This window comes from Micropterus salmoides, unplaced genomic scaffold (assembly GCF_014851395.1).
Source record: "Micropterus salmoides isolate LMB-PRFRI ecotype aquatic unplaced genomic scaffold, ASM1485139v1 Ms_hic_scaffold_18, whole genome shotgun sequence".
In the NCBI taxonomy this organism is placed as follows: domain Eukaryota; kingdom Metazoa; phylum Chordata; class Actinopteri; order Centrarchiformes; family Centrarchidae; genus Micropterus; species Micropterus salmoides.
Window position 1 is genome coordinate 24,593,817 of NW_024040928.1, and position 17,099 is coordinate 24,610,915.

Genomic DNA, 17,099 nt, shown 5'->3' on the forward strand with positions numbered 1-17,099 from the left:
ACAGGACTGTACAACAACTAGTAGTACAGTTCTACTAGTAGTACTACCACTACTACAGTAGTTGTATTTTTTAATTAAAGCTAATAACTAGATGTAGATTGAAGACCAAAGCTAACGAGGGCCCCACGATACAATACTTGGTTATGTTTCTTTGTTTCTTGGTGGAAAAAGTAATCAGCTCCAAAAACGGGATATCAAAAAGTCAAAATACTCCAAAGAGACTTCTTAAGGACCTTATATACACAGAAAAATCTCATCATTAAGTTTTTTAGAAGTACACTGGCACAGTTTCTCCGACCACACACTGAACAGTTGAAAGTAGGTTATTTTGTAAGCACATGTTTGCAGTTGAGGACATTGGTCTTTTTGAGCTGAAGATTAACTGCACATATTGATCTCATTCTACTGGTAAATACAGGGTGATCAAGATAAAATGAGAGTCTGTATTACATTATAAGACTATAACACACACATGCATGCATTACCGTTAAAGGATCCCCTCAACATGCAACCATTTACTTATTATTGTTATAAATTAAATTTTAACGCCACATAGGACATACCAGCTTGCTTAGAATGGATGCAAATTCCACTCAAGTGATGGAGAGAAAGAATTGGCATGTTGATAAGAAACAAAAAGGCACATGATATCAGAAGAGGTCAAAGCTCATGAGTATTCTCCTAAATCTGTTGTAGCTGCAAAAAAGCAACAGAATAGCTCAATAGGCATGTGGGTGCATCTCAGCAGAGTTCAGAGTTCTCTCCCTGCTCTACAACTGAATGTGTTTCATAACTGGAACAAGGTAAGAAACTAAACAGCAAGGATGAAATTCTGTGATATTGCAATGCAACATTTGGTGTTCCAAAATCTCCCATAAACAAGTTTTTTGACCTGTTGCTCTTTTGCCGTCCTTGTCAGGCCAATGATTGACTAATGATGGTCTGTTTGTCCTCCCGACATGGTAAAAGAAGCCCAGTAACATACTCTGTGGTACCTCTGTGAGTTAGTCGACTATGAGCTGCTAGTATATGGGCCTCACCATGGACCTGTACAAACTAGCTTTCCTCCTAGGATTCCTGATTTGCACTGGTAAGTTATAATGGCATCTTTGACTGTTAATTATGAATAGCTCTACAACTATATAATTGCCATAAAGTATAAAAAAGTAAGACAGACAATACTTTGCTTCACTGAGAGAGTATGTCATCAGGACAACCGTGTCAAAGTTGATTAAACATGTTCTTTAAATGCTATATTCATCATTCAGTTAAGCCAGGATGTATTATGAGACAAGTCTGGATACACATAAAACAGTTCACTTTAATGTGTTTACACTTACACTGTGTGTAGTTTGAATAGTTTTAGAGGCAGCCTCAGAAAATGGGAAGCAGAGACAGATGCCATAGGGACCCAGAGTTGATCTGATTCTGATCAAATCTGACATCTCAGAAGTCACACTAAACGCCTGACAGTCTAGGGTTGAAACATGATTTGATCAGGTCACATCAAGCATCACTGTCATTTCAAATAAAAATTTGGAATCTCTGACAGGACTGTGGTAACACTCATATTTCAAGTGCAATCTGTGCTATTTGCTTTTACACATAGTGATCTTAGAGTTCAACCACTGTGACCAATATCACGATAACTTATGTCTTCAGATAAATGTAGTCACAATAATAGATACTGACTGGCCAACAGTAGCTCATCTTGTTCAAAATTAGGTGGACGTGATTACACAAACTCTTGTTGCTCTTGACTGTGTAGGCCAACTCTCACTTAGAGACATAATATGTACAATTGTCAGCTTAAACTCGCCACTTGTGGGTTCTACATATAATAGTGTAGTTTGCTCACATATCCTTTCAAAGAATCTTGTCTTGGGACCTATTATGCTTTTTAATATTTTCTGGCATTTCTATAATGTTACAATTTCAGATGTTAAACATGACAAAAGCTTCAAATAAAATATAAATATAATAAAATTATTTCAAAGAAATCCCTGTTAGCCAAAACCTCAGATATCCCTGTTCTGAATGCTCTGTTTAAAACTGTTTTTTCATTTTATGACTAGCAGATGAAGCCAATCTGCTCATTGTGGGGTTTATGGGGTCATTGTAGGTTTTGAAATGCTCAACAACTGCATTGTATTAGACCACCTGCATGACTGAGTCCTGGTCACTGCTGCTGCCATAAACAAGTTTAAATCTGACCCCGCCTCTACATATATATCGTGTGGTGTAACACAGGATTTTTGCATATGCCTTCACTTGACTATATAGAAAGGAAATATGATGTATGTTGTCATGAAGATGATCCACAATTGTAACTACATATTAAGCTAAATGCTAGTGCCATGCTATCTTTCACCTCTGTGTCAGATGGCAAACTTTTTCCCCCTGCAACTTTATAAAAGTCTGACTTTGATCTGGAAGCAGAGGGAAACAACTAGCCGGTTGCAGTTTTACACTGATTAAACAAAAACTAACATTTTTTTTTTACATTTAGAAAGAACCAAGCTAGCCGTTTCCTCCTGCTTCTAGTTTTCATGCTAAACTAAGTGGCTAACCTGTAGCTTCATATTTAGCACACAGACATTAGAATCATAATCAAAGAATCATCATAGAGTCCAACTAACTTCCAATTGTCTCCTTAATTGACACTTACCTGCTTCTGTGCTGGTCTGAACAGACTGATGCACTTCAGAGCACAGACTTGCATGTGAGAAAACATCTATCCACATAATAGGTGGAAACAGTCTCTTATCATACTGTTATTAATAATTAAGTCTTTGATTCTTAAGTCAGAACAGCAAATTAAATTATTGAACATAAGGAAAAGCAACATTAACATATTCGGAAATGTCCCCGTTTTTAAGTTCATGTGTATGTATGCACAGTATTTATACCCATTTCCGGGTTTTGCAACTTTGAAAACATGTACTGCTGTTTTACCTCATACATAAAACCAGAAAACCTGAAACCAGTTGTGAGCTAGGACAACGTTCATTCATGCGGTGAATGACATCTCATTTATTGTATATTTGACAATGAATTAATATTGCTGTCTCTGATTTCAGTTAGTGGTACTGATGTGGTCGGCTACACCAAAACTGAAGGAGCCTGGATCCTCTCGCTGCAGCGAAGGCAGTACTCAGTAAACAGTGTGATTGAATGTGCCACCAAATGTAATGCTGAAATATCCTTCACATGCAAGCAAGTTCACACTTTTAAAATCCAACTTTTACATTTACACTTCTGTTCCAATTGAGTTTTTGAGGCTACACATCATGGCCTGACACCTGCTGTGTTTTCATAGGTCTTTCATATTTACTGAAAAGGACCAAGAGTGTTGGACAGCAGCAGCAAATTCTAAAACAGAGACGATTCTGCGCAGAACCAGCACAGTTTTATACGAAAAAGAAGGCAAGTCTTTTTATGTTTTCATTATGAGTTACATAAGTAGCCCCAAGTCTATTTTATTTTATCATGGTGGGCTTTCTTTGATTGCTTTGATTTCTGACACATACTAAAAAGTCTACAGAGTGTACATTCTGCTCCAGCTTAGATTTTACATGACATTTTTAAGCCTCCTCTACATTGCAGTTAATGTTTAGCCTACGTTGCATAACCAGTGATGTTTGTCACCTCCTCACTGTGCCTGCAAACACAGTGAGGAGGTGAGGCACATTGAACACTGCTGAGACTCAAGTTTTGGGGATGAAACAGCAAATCACTGGGATCAGATGAATCACTCACTCAAATACTTGTCCAGCAGATAATTATTATATTATAGTACTCTGCAGTGCACTATACAGTGAACATATCTCCAAGCATTCCACCTAAATAGCAGACTGACTTTATTGCATGATTAAAAATGCTATGCTGATAGCGTAGATAATATAATAGCATTTTTGTTGTTGTCTTATCTAGGATATCTCCTGGAGTGTGTAAAAGGACTAGGGACAGATTACAGAGGAACAAAGACTAAAACAAAAACCGGAAAGACATGTCAGAGATGGGAAGCAAAATTCCCACACAGGCCCAAGTATGAATTCACATATTATAATAATGGAATTTTAAATATCACATTATACCCTTTTATATGAATGAATATAATTTTCCCAATGTGTCTGCTGCAGTATAACACCGCAGACCAATCTTCTGGCAGATCTGGAGTCTAACTTCTGCAGAAACCCTGATGCAGACACCGGGGGACCCTGGTGTTACACCACCGACCCCAACACCCGCTGGGAACACTGCAATGTACCCAGCTGCACTGGTAAAAATGACAGATTTTTTTTTTGTTTGTTATTTTGTTAATTTGTGTGTGACATCAGTTAATAGAGCTAATTAGCTCATTAAAAACTAAGATGGTGCACATGTTAGGGTGACCAGACATCCCCGTTTTCCGGGGACAGGCCACCAAAACAGGGGACTGTCCTGAAGCAGTCCCCGGAAATGTCCCCATTTTTAACTGTGTGTTAATCATAGACTGCTTTTATCTGGAAGAAACAGACATAATGTGTAAATAAACTTCCCTTTATGTCCGTGGTGATACCAAAGCGATACTTTAATCTTTCTTTTAACAGAATAATCACAATTGTGGCCAAATAAGTGTTTGCAGTTTATAGCATAACCAGGCCTGACATTTACATGATTATAGGCAACAATAGAAGCCTGTTGTTGCAGATGGATTATGTGTATGGTAGGTGTATGTCCTTGTTTATATATGGAAAACAGAATGTAGCCTATAATTAACATGAGTTATATATAAAATAAAGACATGATCTCTTTTGCAATTATCCTTATGACTTTACACTATTTAACTTGCTGTTTACTAACCAATCCAGTCCTTTTTTACCTGTTAAAATGGCCAAAACAACTCATGTAATGCAGTATTCCACTTGCAAGAAAGTTATTGTAGCCTCTACTTATTGACTGGAAGTTATATTTGACAGATTATAAAACCGAAATTGCCCCCTTTATTTATTTCATATGTAATAACATTATATTTTTTAATGACATACTGACCACCAAACCAAAAATGGCCCCATTTTTCCTCCCAAGTATTCCTGCAATAAATACTACCATGGGGGAGTTAATTTGTTATGTTAATTTCTGTAATGTGTTTCTATTATTTTTTACTGTTACCGCTCACACATTAAATGGACAGGCCAACACAGCAGAGAGGTAGAGTGATGTGTCTGTGCTTGGTCTTTTAAAGAGGAGTGTATACATTGCAGTGGTGAGGACTACAGAGGGAAAATCTCAACGACGGAAAACGGCTTCACCTGCCAACGCTGGGACTCCCAGAAACCTCACAACCATGGCTACATCCCCAGCGTGTAAGACTACACAACAGCACATTAATCTCAATCAATGAACCACAAGCAGGATTTAATAATATCTAACAAATGTATTCAGCAAATGAAACTCATTTTCTAGCGAAACATTGTTTTTTCCTAAAGATTTATTTTTAATCCATTTCATTTATGTTTTCTGTAGTCTTCCAGAGAAGTACCTTGAGGATAACTACTGCAGAAACCCAGATGGAGACCCCCGACCGTGGTGCTTCACCACCAGCCCATCCAAACGATGGGACTTCTGCTCCATACCCCGCTGCAGTCAGTCCTCTATTTTAATGATTCCTTTATTTATGCCCCATTTCCCTATTCTAACATATTATTCCTGCCTAAGCTTCCATTACTGAGACCACTAAAAGCATTTACAAGCAATATGGCAAATATAACTGCAGCTTTTAACTGTAGAAAAAATGTACACCCACCCTTTAACCCAGTGGTTCTCAAACCTTTTCTGTCACGCCCCCCTTCAGAAGCCAAAATAAGTTCATATCCACCCACTCTGGCAACAGTGGATTTAATTTTTATCAATCAGGCATTCGAAATAAACAAGATTCAGGCTAGCAAAATAGCCTTGCTAGCACCAGAGCACTTTTGTTTGTTTATGTCACTACATGAATCATTTTCATGCAACTTTTGGTCTGCTCAACATTCATGAACGTTGAAGTGGCTTTACGACCCCCCAGGGGGGCCCGACCCCCAGTTTGAGAATCACTGCTTTACCAAACATCATCTAAAACACTGCTGCTACTTGAATTGTTTTTACTATGATTTCTACAATCAATCTATCTCGTCCTCTGTGCTCAGCATCCGAGCCTCCCACCATCGTCCCAGAGCTGACCTGTGCCACCGGTGAAGGTGGAGCATACCGCGGCACGATCGCTGTGACAGAGTCTGGCAAAACCTGCCAGAGCTGGTCTTCTCAGACTCCACACAAACACAACCGCTCGCCAGAAAACTACCCCTGCAAGTAAGAGATACAGAAAAAGTCAGCTCCATTTCTCCCTCTAAACCAGCTGCAACAGACACATTTAGTTACTGGTGAAAAAAAGAGCCAGATATATTCCTCAGGAGATGTTGGGGACCAAAACAGAACTATAAGGACCTGAATCATCAGATGACGACCGGAGCATTACAGAATGAATGCTGCTGTTGTTTTGTGTCTGCTGAATGTGTAAACAGAAAACTGTTTGCTAATAATCTTCTGCCTTCACTATATGTGTAGGTGAAATGAGCTAAACACTCCCAAGTTGGAATAAAGACTGGCCACTTATGTTGTATTTTAGGTTTTGGAAAGAGAATAAATCGTACTTCTCCTTTCAACCTCTCTGGGTAGTGACTGTAACTATTACAAGTCCCCCATGGACAGCGTTTGACCATATCTTGGAAAAATACTGCCAAAAAAAGCTAGAAAATTACTCTATTTACATTAGAGTCAATGGAGCGCATCCATGAAAGTGTCGGACTTCAGTTAGAGCAAGTCCTATACTGCGCTGTGATTGGCCAGCTGTGCATTCGGGGCGTGGCTTAGCAAAGGGTCAATTAACAGCCTGTGGAAAGAAGATGCTCTGTAATCTGGTGGTAAAATATCGGATACATCTGCATCTCTTTCTTCTTTATTAATCCCACAAGGGTGGTGGTGTTATTATTGTTTTTAGTATACACACAAAGGTCTGAAGTACAAACACATGCAACAACACACGGAGAGTGACGGGGTTGCCACTAAGTAAAAGACTTGTACAAGCAAGCTCCCCACAGTAAGGAGTTTCAGTTAAGAGACAGCTACAGCAGGTAGAACAAAGGGGTGATTTATTTCATTAAGGATCTGTTTTTATTTTCTATTTAACTCTTTTAAAAGTTTTTTTTATATTTCTCTGTTACTTTTATGATGTAAAGCATTTTGAATTACCTTTGTTGTTGAAATGTGCTATACAAATAAACTTGCTTTGCCTAGACCAAATCACAGTATGGAAACTCAGGATGAAATACATGGATAGACCCAGTCTAGTGCATTGCTACCATTAAACTTCCTTTTATAGACTAGGCTTTTATTTGCTTAAATCACTGAACTCACCCTGCCTATATTTTGGACAGGCCTTTGATTCCTTTCCATGCTGGTAAATCAGAATGAATAATCCTATCATGCTCATTGTTTCAGTAAACTGCTGACTGAAACCAACTGCTGGTGGCAGAAAAGACACATTAAACACAAAAACTTCACAAGGTGATATGGTCAGGGATGAGGGCATTGTTTTCCTTGTTGTGTGGTTCTTCTGTCCCAAGTGATGAAAAAAGTCAAGGAGGTAACTTTGAATTTTACAGATTTCAATGCCCAGACAAGGTGACTCCACTATACTATGTGCACATGCTCACATGGGCTCTATCGTCCACCAGATCTGATTTGGCAGGTCATGAACAAAAACCCTGGAAATGAAACAAATAAACAAAGCGGTGCAAAAGGAAAACCAGATGCATGATCCCAAGCATGTGCCTGTGTATTCATCAATATTACTGTCTGTTGTTTGTCAGAGGCCTCGATAACAACTATTGTCGAAACCCTGACAATGAGAGGATGCCCTGGTGTTACACCACTGACCCTGAAACTCGCTGGGAGTACTGCAAAGTGCCGAGATGTGGGGATGCAGTCAGACAAGGTAAAACAGTGATCAACAATGATAATGTCCACTTTAGCTGGACTTGATTCAGTTTGAAGAAAGAGTAAATTTGCAAAGCAAGGAAAAGAGTCTAGGCATAGCAATGATTATTAAAAGGGTAAATGCAAACTTTCTTACAAAGTTTCAATCATGTTAATGATGGTGGTGATGGACGATAGAAGAGAGGAAGACAGCAACCAGGCCTTGAATTTGAAATCATGACTAAGTATATAGTCCTCTAAAACTATCTTCAGACACAGCTGCAAATGAAAATGAATCAGTCTGATTTCCTGTTTCTTGCTGCAGAAGAGACATCGAATCCTCCAGAGGTGGAAGAGGAGGAAGAAGCGTGTTTTGAGGGGGATGGGTCGAGTTACCGTGGCGTAACATCAGAGACCGTCAGTGGAAAAAGATGTCAAGCCTGGAGCTCCATGACTCCTCACAGCCATCAGAAAACTCCACAGAACTTCCCCAAAGCGTGAGCATCAAGTCGCATCTACCAATACATTTTATATTTTGAAATGCTGATTATGCCTTTTCTTACGCCTCCGGGCCAGCGAACAAATCAAAGAAGAGCTGATAAGAATTTTGTGGTCAAAGGTCAAGGTTACTGTAACCTTAGGTCCATCCCATCCTCATGATCGCAATATCTCAAGAATGCCTGGAAGGAGTTATTTCAAATTTGGCACCAACGTCCACTTGGTCTGAGCTGATTAGAATTTGGTTGTCAAAGGTCAAGGTCAGTGACCTCCCAAAACACTAGTATATGAATATGGACGACACGACAGCTCCCTAAAACTGGCTGGCTGCAGTATAGGTCATAAACCCCGACCTCTCCATGTCAGCAGATGGGACAAGGGCTAAACTAAAAAAATTAAGTATCTATACTTCATAAACATTTTTGCCAAAGATGGTTTCTGTTATTTTAGTTAGTTCTTATCACAATAATATATGTTCAACTATTTATTTCTGAAAGACAGATTTGTGATTAATTACATGCTAGGATTGGCCAAAGGACAATGATCCTTTTGGTATCCAACTCTGACCTAAAGCTCGTACAACTGCTGCTGACTTGAGCTGATTCTCAGCCTAAATAGCCCAAGTCTGCACTCTAAAATATGGCAACCATTTTATGCCATGTATCTGGTTCACATTTAGTCCGCATATGATTTTAAAACATTTTTAAAGATGTGCATCTTACGTAGTCCCCAAGAGGTTAGGGGATCAAATGGACTTCCCAGCACCTATCACCAGCCTTATGTCAAGGTTGACCTATGTGAAAATGAAATCTTTGGCCCTGTCCACCAATAGAAAGTCATAGCACAACTGCCATATCGCCTATCATTGCCAATATCTGTGCAAAATAAGGTAGCTAGCTTAACAATATATTAGTAGCTTGTTGTTTTAAAATTGAAGTGCAAGGCATGGTAATAAAAACAAACCAACAGAGATCATTGGGTCCTTTCCTGGCGTGATTCTCTTGCTGTCCTGTTTTCTCTTTTAACAGGGACCTCAGGAGGAATCTGTGCAGGAACCCTGACGGAGACCGAGCTCCCTGGTGTTACACTACAGACCCCGGAGTACGCTGGGAGTACTGCAAATTGGAGAAATGCCCCACCAATCCTGTGGGAGCTGTACCTACCAATCCTTCTCAACCCCAGGCCCCCTCCACCGCCACCCAGACACCACCAGAGACAGGTTCATTATGCAACTTTTTAAATGTGTGTTTATCAGATTGTGAGCTTCAGTTTGTTTTATCCTGTATTCACTCACTTGTTTCTCTCTGTTGCTGTGTTAGACTGTAAGATTGGAAATGGAGATACATACCGGGGTCCAACCTCCATCACTATTCTGGGTGTGACCTGCCAGGCCTGGAGTGCTCAGAGCCCTCACCAACATAACAGCTTCACCCCACAAAGTCACCCCACCAAGGGTCTGGAGGGCAATGTAAGTGTGTTCATGTATGAACCATTTTTAGTTGTAGACTTTAGTAGTAATGACATTTGCTCTGGATTTAATGAACACATCAACGGTGAAAGCTGGTTAATCATTATATTTGTTTCTAGTTCATTGATTCTCTTATTGTGTGTCACTGTCAGAGTTGCAGAAACCCAGACAGCGATGTGAACGGACCGTGGTGCTACACTACCGACATTAACAAGAAATGGGACTACTGTCAGATCCCTGACTGTGGTATGTGAACACTATTAGAGTGTTAGACATTACGGTTAATAACTGAAATTTATTGAAACTGAAAAACTCCACCTGCGAGGCTCGAGGAATGGCAATATTGGTCAATCAGTCTATTAGTAGAAATTTGGTCCAGATTGAAATATCTGGATGGATTAATTGCCATACAATTTGGTAGAGACTCTGATAAACCTCTTGTTTGGTAAACCTGTTTACAACTTATTCCCGTATGAATTTAATAAAATTCCGTAATACATTTTTTGTCCATCCAACAGTTTTGTTTCTTCATGTGTAACGAGCACTAGAGGCTGATATTTTTTCCAATCCCTTTGGAATGATAAATAAAAGTCTTGTTAACTGACACCTAGTGTTGTAGTGCTTGAGACCGGTCTTTGATTGGGTGTAAAACAAATTACTTCAAATGCTCTGTATTTGTATAGCGCCTTACTAGTCTTTTTCGACCACTCAAAGCGCTTTTACACTACATCTGCATTCACCATTCACACACATGCATACACTTACCTAAGTGCTCAAACAGCGAACAGCCACCAGGGGCAGGACTTCGACATGCAGCCTGGAGAAACCGGGGATTGAACTACCGACCTTCCGATTAACGGGAAACCCGCTCTATCTCCTGAGCCACAACCAATAACCCTGATTAAAATTGTGTTGTCACCCCTCACCAAGATGGTGATGCTTATGTTGATTTCAGCTCTCAGTGTTTGTATGTGGATGTTTTAATGGGAATGTGGATCTTTCGGATCAATTTAAGATCAATATGATCTCGTTCCACATTTTATTGTGTGTCATGTAATGTGGGGAACTGGTCTTGGTCTTGACTTGGTCTCGACTTGGTCTCAGCCCCTAAAAGTCTTGGTCATGTCTCGGTCTCAATAAACTCTGATCTTGGTCTTGACTACAACACTACTGACACCAACTAATTTGATGTTTATGTTTCACTTCACTTACGAGAATTCATGACTCTGAGCTATCTTTTTAGCTGGACTGAAGTGTGGGAACCCAGTCAACAAACCAAGGCGTTGTTTTAGTCGGATTGTGGGAGGCTGCGAGTCTAAAGCTCACTCATGGCCCTGGCAAATCAGCCTCCGGACCAAGTGAGTAGAACAATACTAAGATATGATTTTAATAAAATATGATATTGGTTAAAGTGATATTGGGGTTTTAAAAGACAATGCCATTTTTGTATTAAGGCAAACAATTACCTAGCCCCAGTCTTGTGCTTCTCAAGTATTAGCAGACATTCAGGTCACAGAGGTAACCATCAGTTCCTTTAAAAGATAATTAACCGGCGAGGTTTGGAAAAAATCCAGACAGTTGTAGCAGACCTAAATTTTAGTCATGCAATTTAATAAATTTATGAGAATTGATACCCAGTTATGAATTTTTAAGATTCATAAAATCAAAATTTATTCTTCGTTAGGGCACCACCGGAGTTGTTATAATCCTAGAGTCTCCGGACCTCTAGGTAGTTTTGAATAATTATACAATTATTATTAGTGATCAGTTAGTTAATAATCGCTCAATTATCTTAAATCAGTCAGTCAGTCTCATATCTAAAGGGTCAATTCTCTTGGCAGGAACTATAAATAGGCAACACACACAGCTCTTGATTATATTACAGTGAATTTATTCTCTAACTAAGGTGATAAAAGATGGTTGGATACAGGGAACATAAACATTTGCTGAACAATGAGCCTGGAGGTTCGGTTGTGGGACGCATTTGACTCATACGGCATAGAAGAGCTAATGAAAGTAAACTAATGCTATAATTTAGGAGTTAAAATGACATCTGATCACAGAACGTGTGTTAAGTCTTACTGCTTGTCGACAGCCTGCTTTGGCCTGTTGCACGGGTCCCACTCTAGCTGCCCGATCCTGGCTTTTGCTAGGGATTATCCGGGGTTCTCCGTGTCTGATTGAAAACGCCTCCTCCGTCTGGCAATTCGGCTGTTTTCAGGTTTCCTTCGTTGTAGCTGGCGAGACCACGTGGCTTGGTCTGACCTCGGTGAAGTTGGCTCGACGAAAAAGGCTTAAAATGGAACTTGGTCGTTCCTGAATTAGTCCAGTGTAACTTAACGGACTGATACTTTAACAAACAAAAGAAATAAAGAAAATAAAACAAACTGAGGGGCAGATCGATGTCGGCACTTCACGTGTGTACTTCAGGCGAAACAAAAGGGCCTGTTTCGCGTTTTGTTGCCTGTGGCGTGGTTCCCCAGGGGGTGTCTCAGGTTTCCCGAGGGACTGCCTTTCTAAAAAGAAATCTATTTGCACGTCTTATAATCAAATATTTTCCACAATCGAACCTCAATGGTTGAACGGTTGTACTGTTCTAGGCATTTGGTAACAGGAAACAATTGTCACATTATTGGTCAGGATATTTATACATTTAACGGCATTTCCGACGAGGGCATGTAATACTTATTTCGTCCACTTGGGGGAGCTCAGGTTACATGAGGAAAGCTTAGATTACATTAGATGAAGGAGTGTCTTGCTGAAAATAAAAACACTCTCTTTCTTTTCAGCACTAATATCAACAACAGATAGCAACAACAGTTAACATAACTACTCAAATAGAGGCAAACGTAATCAGGTAACTAAAGATTTAATTAAACTTAATTAAATGCTTTGAGTCTTTGGAGACTGCAGTCCTTAGCCATTCAAAGTTCGGCTGTCCTGGATTGTGTCACACTTAGGTGAGACAAGGAGCATCCCTTTGATGTGGTAATAAAACAAAGAATAAGGTCAGTTGCCACAGAAACGTGTGTGGGGGGGCCAGTTTTGATAGGCTGTTCAGGGAGATGCCAATGGCTGGTTCGTGTCCCTTTGTCAGTTTAACAGTCAGGCCCCGCGTTATCAGCTTCGGAATCAAAAAGGTGCCAGTTTTATGGTCGGGATAGCACTTAGAGAAAGCAACTTTGACCTCTCCCCTTCTTCTCTGGGGAGGAGAAAGGAATTTAGAGTAGCTCCAAATTTATTCAATATAAAATGCACAAATCCACACCGTTGTTCACTACACAGTCACAACTTGAGAAACAGATTAAAATTCTTTATTTTATCACTCAGCGGACAGAATATTTTTATTTATTTATTTAAGAGTATTTGAGGATTCAGAACAGTGGTGAATGTTTTTAAATGACCTTCTGTTTTTTTCAGACGTCGCTGGTTAATAAGCTTTTAAAGAAACAGATGTTACCTCTGTGACCTGAATATATGCTAATAGATGGAAGGTACAAACAAATATTTTGACAATGGGACTCTGATATTCAAATACTGAGAAAACACTATTGATTTTAATCTGCATTATTTCACTGACCCTTTATTATCATTGTAAAAATCCAAATTAGGATCATGCCCAAAAATTCAAAACCGAGTGAAAACATTACTTTCCAGCTGCCAGCATTTTATCACAATTATAATTTTACTAAAAGAGGAATGTCTTTTTTTGGTTCACGAGTTTAATAGGGTGAAAAAAACATAGGCTAATTCATTCATAGGACAATATAACTTTGAAACCTAGACCAGTGGACTGTCTCAGCTTTAGGTTGATTAAACAGTCTTTTTAATAATAGAAACACTCTCAGTTACATTACAGCCTTAAAATTTAGAAAAGTATAGAAAATAGTTTAGAACATTATTAAAATTAATACACACCATGTGTCAAGAAATTTGTATTTTGCAGACTAGTTTTCTGCACTTGTAGAAATATATAAACTTTATAATAGAAGTGGACTCTGGCTGCTATGTATTCTGAATTTATTTATGATTTTTACTTTTAATGTATGTTAATGTCCATGTTTTTGTAACCCCCTTGAAAACAATATGCTGCATTTCAAGAGGTTTATCTGTACATTTTTAAATACTTTCTGAAAAAGGTGGGGGTGTTGATTCTGTCCTCCTTTAATACATTTCTGTCTCTCTTTCCACCAGCACGGGAACTCATTTCTGTGGAGGAACTTTGATTGACCCTCAGTGGGTCCTTACTGCTGCGCACTGCCTGGAGAGGTCAGTAAGACTATAAAAAAACATCTTATGACCAAATCCTGTAATAACACAACTACATGTTTATGTGAATGTTTTGTGTACTGTAGGTCCAAACGGCCTTCAGCCTACAAGGTAGTCCTGGGTGTCCACACAGAGAGAGCCAATGAGCCGTCAAAACAAGAAAGGAACCTGGAGAAACTGGTTCTGGGACCCAATGGAGCTGACATCGCTCTGCTCAAACTGCAGAGGTGAGTAGTGGAGTACTTTACTTTACTCACTATTGCTACTCAGTGGTGGAAATTAAAGTACATTTACCCAAGTACTGTACTTAAGTGCAATTTTATTAAGTACTTTAATTGAGAATTTCCATTTTCTACTTCACTACAATTCAAATATTGTACCTTTTACTCCAATACAATTATTCACAAGCTACTCAGAAGTATCTAAAGTAACATTGACATGATGTAAACATTAATGCATCAGTGTGATAATCCATCCATCCTCAACCGCTTATCCTGCATACAGGGTCGCGGGGGGTGATAATCTAATAATATATGACATTATTGTGAAATTAACCATACTACATGTTTGTTGTTACTTTTGGTTACTTTAATACCTTGTTAATACCTTTGTACTTTTAATGAGGTATTAGATATTTGAGGCCTGCTGTTCATTGTAAACTGCAAATGTGCAGTACAATGAGTAGAAAGCCTGAAAGCCTTTTATAGATTAAATTATTAATCAATTACAAATAATAATCACTCACCACTGAAACTGACATTCCTGTGTGTGTTTCTTGTGCGTTTTCAGCCCTGCACTAATAAATGACAAAGTCTTGCCAGCTTGTTTGCCAGAGAAGGACTACATTGTTCCCAGTGGAACCGAGTGTTATGTTACTGGATGGGGTGAAACTCAAGGTACGTCACGTGTATGCATGTGCTCTTGTGCTGCTATCCTTGTGAGGACCAATTTGTGTTTTTTCAAAATTAAGATCTGGTTTGGGAAATGTATTATGGAAATAAGGACCTTAGAAGTGAAATATGCTTTCGTACACTAGAATATTTTATATATACGCAAACACACTGAATGTGTAGAACACGTTGGTAAACATTCATCTTTATATCTGTAACACTCCCAACTGGAAAATTTGTTTTATTACAAACTGTAAAACAACACCTCCATTAACATTACCAAATTGAGAGGAATCCTGTAATGATGCTGGTAATGATCACGGGTGAAAGATGAGGAAGAGGAGGATTGTGGATAACCGTGGGGAGGTGGGTTGCAGGTACCGGAGGAGAAGGCGTCCTGAAGGAAGCTGGTTTCCCTGTGATCGAGAACAAGATCTGTAATCGTCCATCGTACCTGAACGGCAGAGTCAAAGACCACGAGATGTGTGCTGGAAATATCGAGGGAGGAACAGACAGCTGCCAGGTATGGGAAATCCAAAGAACTATGGAAGTTGGAAAACATCTTAGAAAACTATGTGTTATGCGTGGCTATTTGCCACAATGTCTTTTTTTATGGGTCTGTAAAGTAATTTAGCTTCCTGCAAAGAAATGTGTAATTTGGTACTAATATTAGAGAAAATAGAGACATTTTTCAAGTGGTGAATATTCAATTACTTGCTAGTGTGAAAGCTGAACATGCAAAAATGTTGTGTACATGCTCACATGTAATTCAGCATATATGAAGACGGAAGTATGCAATGATTAATTCATAAAAAAATAATGAATTCATCTTTTAGAGATTTTAGAGCGTTTTGTGGCTTGAGGGAGCTGCTCAAACTCTGATAAATTCGTTGGTTGGGGCTAAAGACTACAAGTTTGAAAATGACTATGGTAGGCAACATTGGAGAAACTAGTAAGAGACAGCTAGATTCTGAAAGTATCCATGGGAGTTTTGGGGGAGTGGCTTTGGAGGGAAACAGGTTTTTTTGGTTGGATACTTTCAGAATCTAGCTGTCTCTTACTAGTTTCTCCAATGTTGCCTACCATAGTTTCAAACATAACTGTGCCCACACATCATGAAACAGGTAAAGCTCCGCAAAGTCAAATTTTGTAGCAAGCAGTTTGGGTAAGGATGTTAATGTTAATATTCGTTTTCACTTCCAAATATTGTAAGTGCTTTGCTTAATTCAGTTAAGCTTTGTTTAAAATGTGATGGACTCTGTTCTAGCAATGTTGCTGCACCACAGAGCTCAGCAGTTTGTATTTAAAATGTTGTAACTACTAGTGATTATTGTCAGAAGTGAAATGTAAATATAATTTTTGATAAATATTAAGAATTGTTTGTAAATATTTGACCTAAAATTGTTTTCTATATCTAGATCACTTGTAGTTCAATGACCTAAAACTGTTCTTCCCTCCTGCTTTGTTGGGGTTCTTTTCCAGTCTATTTTTTGCACCAGTTGAACTGAAAAGCATTTATTTTTGTCCTCACTGCAGGGTGACAGTGGTGGTCCCTTGGTGTGTAATTCCCAGAACAGCTATATCCTGCAGGGTGTGACATCATGGGGTCTGGGATGCGCCAATGCCATGAAACCCGGCGTCTACGCCCGAGTCTCCAAGTTTGTCGACTGGATCGACAGAACAATCAAAGCTAACTGAAAACTTTCCACCTTGAACAAATTCAGTCGCTTCAAATGTGATCCCTTGTAGAAAGTGACTGTTTATCGTGCTTTTTGAAGATACTTTAACATGTGTGTACTGTTCTGCTCCAACATGACTGTTGTGAAGTTTGTAGCCTGGTATTATCTCATGTAAAGTATTATCTCAGTTTCCTGTGGTGGAAACACAATAAAGAGATCATATTCCTGGTTTGGGGATGTAAAGGTATATTTTCGGTGTGTGTTCTTCTGAGCTGAAAAATAAAACTTAAATCAAAG

At 39.0% G+C, this 17,099-nt stretch overlaps 1 protein-coding gene across 1 annotated transcript; it reads left to right on the forward strand.

Moving 5' to 3' along the window:
* The first annotated feature begins 787 nt into the window (after nt 1–787).
* On the forward strand, nt 788–17,098 carry plg (plasminogen). The gene is made up of 20 exons (XM_038727336.1): nt 788–803; nt 970–1,090; nt 3,081–3,216; nt 3,320–3,426; nt 3,934–4,048; nt 4,143–4,282; nt 5,228–5,348; nt 5,509–5,627; nt 6,171–6,333; nt 7,893–8,017; nt 8,324–8,495; nt 9,525–9,715; nt 9,816–9,964; nt 10,117–10,210; nt 11,208–11,322; nt 14,159–14,233; nt 14,320–14,460; nt 15,023–15,129; nt 15,501–15,646; nt 16,660–17,098. The coding sequence occupies exons 2-20, from the start codon at nt 1,030–1,032 to the stop codon at nt 16,819–16,821; spliced, it is 2,439 nt and encodes an 812-aa protein (XP_038583264.1). The 5' UTR covers nt 788–803; nt 970–1,029; the 3' UTR covers nt 16,822–17,098.
* The last annotated feature ends 1 nt before the right edge of the window (nt 17,099 follows it).